General features: G+C 45.7%; 2 protein-coding genes across 2 annotated transcripts in view; one reads left to right on the top strand and one right to left on the bottom strand.

The window, feature by feature from the left end:
- ACA1_044370 (uncharacterized protein) overlaps positions 1-487 on the bottom strand; it is a gene marked incomplete at both ends in the record, with an annotated part of 775 nt that extends 288 nt beyond the window's left edge. The window contains 2 exons of the mRNA XM_004340447.1: positions 175-313; positions 436-487. Coding sequence (XP_004340495.1) covers positions 175-313; positions 436-487 — 191 coding nt within the window. The remainder of the gene's footprint in view (positions 1-174; positions 314-435) is intronic.
- Positions 488-1,207: 720 nt separating this feature from the next.
- Positions 1,208-4,302, top strand: ACA1_044360 (uncharacterized protein; the record flags this gene model as incomplete). Its single annotated transcript, XM_004340446.1, has 9 exons — positions 1,208-1,270; positions 1,511-1,630; positions 1,913-2,024; positions 2,109-2,245; positions 2,334-2,469; positions 2,598-2,885; positions 3,437-4,000; positions 4,082-4,149; positions 4,264-4,302. 9 exons carry the CDS (start codon positions 1,208-1,210, stop codon positions 4,300-4,302), a joined length of 1,527 nt encoding a protein of 508 aa, XP_004340494.1.
- Between the last annotated feature and the right edge of the window lie 382 nt (positions 4,303-4,684).

Genomic DNA, 4,684 nt, shown 5'->3' with positions numbered 1-4,684 from the left:
GTAGGCATGAAGTGGAGTGTAGTTGAGAATGCTTCATGCTTTGGTGCTGGAGGTGTAGGCAGTGAGGACAAGCTGATAGAAGACATGACCTATTGTTGGTAGGAAATGTGCCACCAAGTTACATGAACAAAATACATACTCAGTTGATGCACTTGAGGAGCAATGTGGACCCACTTTGGGTTCCACCTCTTGATGAGGGAGGGCTTCTTGTAGGCCATGAGCTTGGGAATCTTGGCGATGTCCTGGACCAGGAGTGACTCTGGATTGAAGGTATAGGACTTGTTTGCTTGACTGATGAAGATGGTGTAGAGGCCTGTATGAGTATTGTGTATGTGTATGTGATGAGTTGTCAGCATATTTCTAAAAAGGAGTAAGCTGTGGAAGGGGTAATGAAGAGCAATAAGTCATTGTGTATGTGTATGTGATGGAATGTACCATTGTGTTGGTCCCCACTGGCACTCTTGGAGTGGATGTTGGGGATGCTCCCTGAGATGAGATGCAGAAGCTGCCAGGGGCAGATTCGGTTGGGGTTTTTTATTGAAATTTTTGTGAAATTTCAGTGAAAATGGTGTGGAATGATCTCATTTGCAAGGTCATCTTATACCATTTGACTTGGAAATGTTTCATTACCGAGATAATTTCAAAATACCATTTTTCATGTCCTTGAAATGTTATCCTCTCAGCCTTTGGATATGATCATCTTTTAGCTCTCCTCAAGAGCTTTGCAATGATACTTGATTCAAGTAGGATTGCTCTAGTCATTGTGTCAACAGATGCTTGGCAAGACATGATCATCAAACTTAGGAAATATTACAAAAAAAAGTTGTCTATTCTCAACGTTCTAGGCATTATTGGAATCGTCTCCATGAGACGATTCCAACAAGCCCATTTTCAGTCCTGGTGCATAATAATTTCTTAATGTAATTGTGTCTAATTGAAAGAGTGGCACATGTTGCATAAGGCTCAGATCTGGAGGTACAAGGATGGGTGTGTGTGTGTGTGTGTGTGTGTGTGTATGTTATACACCCTGAAACTTGTCAAGTCTTCAAACTTGTTGTGGGTAGGGCTTGTGCATGGTGTTTCTGTTTCTTGTCAGAAGAAAAAAGGAGTTTTTAGTGGTGATTTTCTGACTTGGGAGTTTTGGTTGTTTTTTTTTTTTGGATTATTTTATTTTTTGAGGAAGAAGAACTCATAGAGAGAGAGAGAGATGGAAGACCCCAAGAAGAACAAGCTCTACAACAAGAACAAGAGGCGTTCTACTCCTACAAGGGTATGCGCCATTAATTTACACCTCATTTGTTGATCAATCTGATGTCAAGATCATCAAGATCACTTGAATTTGATCAAATCGCAAAAAAAAAAAGTTGTCTATTCTTGATGTTCTAGGTATCATTAGAATCGTCTCAATGAGGCGATTCTAACGAGCCCATTTTCAACTCTAGTGCATCATGATCCTTAATGATTCGTGGCCCTCAATCATCTCTCTTTCTGGCCCCCCTCCTTGGTGCAGAAGTGCAAGGCCATCCCCCCCAGCAAGGAGCTCATAGAGGAGGAGGAGGAGGAGGAGGAGGAAGAGGAGGAACAGGAGGAAGAGGAGCTTTCTGAGGAAGAGGAGGAGGAGGACAACCAGGTATGCCATCTCTTCCTCGCCAAATATTCCATTTTTTATTCAATTTTTTATTCAATTTTTATTCATTTTTTTTGCCATTTTCGATATGCAAATCCAACCCAAACGATGTTATATATCTTCTTGTTCCCCACATTGAGCTGCACACGTCGAGGGTATTGCGACGTCCGTACGATGATTTTCAACTGAGATAGATCATCATCTTTATATAACTATCATCTTTTGAGTTAGAGATTAACTTGGTGTGTGTGTGTGTGTGTGTGTGTTTGTGTTTATCTTCCCCAGCTTGCAATGACAACCTTTGAGGCACGCTCTGCTGCTGCTGCTGCTGCTACTAGAGCCAAAGTAGTCCTCATGTCCAAGATTAAGGAGTGGAGAAAGGCTGGAGTGCTCTATGGTACCACCCAACTAACTCCCAATCACATCTATCATCTCTCTTTAACTCTTTTTCTCTCTCTCTCTCTCTCACACACACACCTAGCTCCTGACAGCCTGAAGGAGGGCTGCAATAAGCCACGCTTCAAGGGCCTCAAGGCTGATATACTCCTCAAGATCCCCTATGTCTCTGCATGGCTGGACAAGAAGACCAGGGAGGACTTTGCCAATGCTGATCCTGCAGTATGTTCTCTCTCTCTCTCTCTCTCTCTCACACACACACACACAAACACACCAACTCACTTCTCTCTCTCTCTCTCTCTCTGATCAGGTTCAGAAGCAGGTTGAAGCTGAAGCCAATGACCCTGATACTCCCAAGCTGGTCAACACCAGAGACTTTAACAAGGGGAGGTCTGACATGCAATGTGCTCTGGCCAACTACTATGGCTTCTGGCTCAAGTTTAGGGGTAAGACTCATGCTTCTTCTCCTCTCTTTGATTAGGGGGTGGTACAAGGATGAGAGAGTGTGTGTGTTTGGGTTTGGAGTATCTGATGGGTGTGTGTGTGTGTGTGTGTGTGTGTGTTTGTGTACTAGGCTATACTCCCAAGCTGAAGCTCATCTGGACTGAATCTCTGGTGAATGAGTACATCCTGTGGTTGGAGACCTACTATCAACCTGGCTCCACCACCAGGAACAAGTGCTGGAACCTCAAGGGCTTCTTGGGCTTCCTCAGACTCAGGAAGAGGAACACCACTCCTGAGCAGCTCACCAAGATCATCATCTGCAAGAAGATCTTCAGCCAGGCTGGCAACAGGAGCAAGCAGGTTGCCAGGACGGATCGAGTGCTGCTGGAGGAAGAGCACTACATGACCAATGTCAGCAGTATGTCCCCCCCTCTCTCTCTCTATTTCCTCACGTATTTTTTGTTTTTTTTTTTTTTTGAAACCAACCCCATACAAACTATATATCATCTTGTTCGTCTCATCGAGCTGCACACGTCGAGTGTTTCGTGATGTATGTGTGATGAGTTATGAGCGCGCTCGACCTCAAACAAGATAGATTGGCATTTGGAATTTTAAGTCCTTTTTGATTGCGTTTTTGTTATTCACAACCAACCACACACAAATTATATATCATCTTGTTTGTCTCATCGAGCTCTACAGATTTGCCTTTTGGATTTTCTTTCTGACTATTTTCAAGCCCGCTAGCCTTTTAACCAATTTGTTTTTACTATATTCGTTTCATCTTTTTTTATTTTTTTTCTGATGATTGGTACCAAACACATATAAACTATATATCATCTTGTTCGTCTCATCGAGCTGCACACGTCGAGTGTTTTGGCACAGCTGTACGATGATTTTCAAGCGCGCTATCTATTTTCTAAGTGGTATCATTCTGCCAACTAACCACACTTGGTCTCTTTTGCCATACAGACAAGTTCATGACCAAGGAGGAGGGTGCAGCATTCTTCCACTGGTGCCTCACCCAGTGGGAGGAGTACTACCTGCTCTTCCTGCCTGCTGGTGAGGAGGAAGATGATGATGAGGCTGAGGCTGAGGACGACGAGTCACACTTGGAGAACCTCCGCACGCACGCGCTCCAGCTCCAGCGGGTGATGATGGGCATGATGCTGTACCTCGGTGGCGGCCTCCGGAAGCAAGTCTTTGCCGATCTCTACTCCCACAGCCTCAAGTGGGACGATGATGAGCTGGTCATGCGTGTCGGCCGGGAGAAGGTTGCCCGTGTCAACGGTTCGGTCCTTCCGCTTCCACCACAGCTCTTCATCTACATCGAGTTTTACAAGCAGCGGATCCGCCCCCACCTCTTCACCGATCCCCAGCATCCTCCTATCTCGCTGTGGCTGTGTGCCAGGGGCCACCCTCTACACTCCAACAACTTCACCGACCATGTCAAGGAGCTCTTCTTCCACTTCAACCCTGACCTGGACACCACTCCAATTGACTTCAGGAGAATGACCATCACTGATCTCTTTGCTGGTATGTTGTGTGTGTGTGTGTGTGTGTGTGTTACATGTTATGACCATGTTTGTGTGTGTGTGTGTGTGTGTATGTGCACAGAGAGACTGGTCATGGAGGAGGGAGAGACAATGGAGCACTTCCACAACAGGTTCAGTGAGTTGCTCAATGTGTCTGTTCCTGTCATGAAGGCTCACTACAACAGGCATGCCACACCTCCTCACACTTTACATTTTGATACTTGTGTACTGATGTGTGTTTGTGTGTTGTGTTTATAGGCACAGGGCCAGAGAGCGCAACAAGCAGACTCTCTTAGGGTTTAGGGTTAGGGTTAGGGTCTCAGAAATCTGGTTAAACCAAGGTCGCATCACAGTGATTTGCCGGTCATTTGCTTTTTGGTCGCACGACGGGTCGCACAAACGGTCGCAGCCGCAATTTGACGTTGTCGCGACTGCAATTTGAACTGAATAAAGTTATATTAACACTCTTTATTTATTTGATTTGTTGCCCACGAGAAGAAGAGAGACGATTGAGGATGCGTCGCAGTCCAGAAGGCAGAATAGTAAAGCGCAAGCGGAGGGCTGCGGACAACGACAGCGAAGGTGAAGCAGAGGAGGCCGAACAGCACCTGTGCGCCCAGTGCAAGTCAGCGTTCCCATCAATCAAGAGGCTCAACGAGCACAACAAGAGGGCGCATGCACCGGT

This window comes from Acanthamoeba castellanii, assembly GCF_000313135.1.
Source record: "Acanthamoeba castellanii str. Neff unplaced genomic scaffold scf7180000084576, whole genome shotgun sequence".
Taxonomy (NCBI): domain Eukaryota; phylum Discosea; order Longamoebia; family Acanthamoebidae; genus Acanthamoeba; species Acanthamoeba castellanii.
This window is presented reverse-complemented; position numbering and strand designations above follow the sequence as displayed.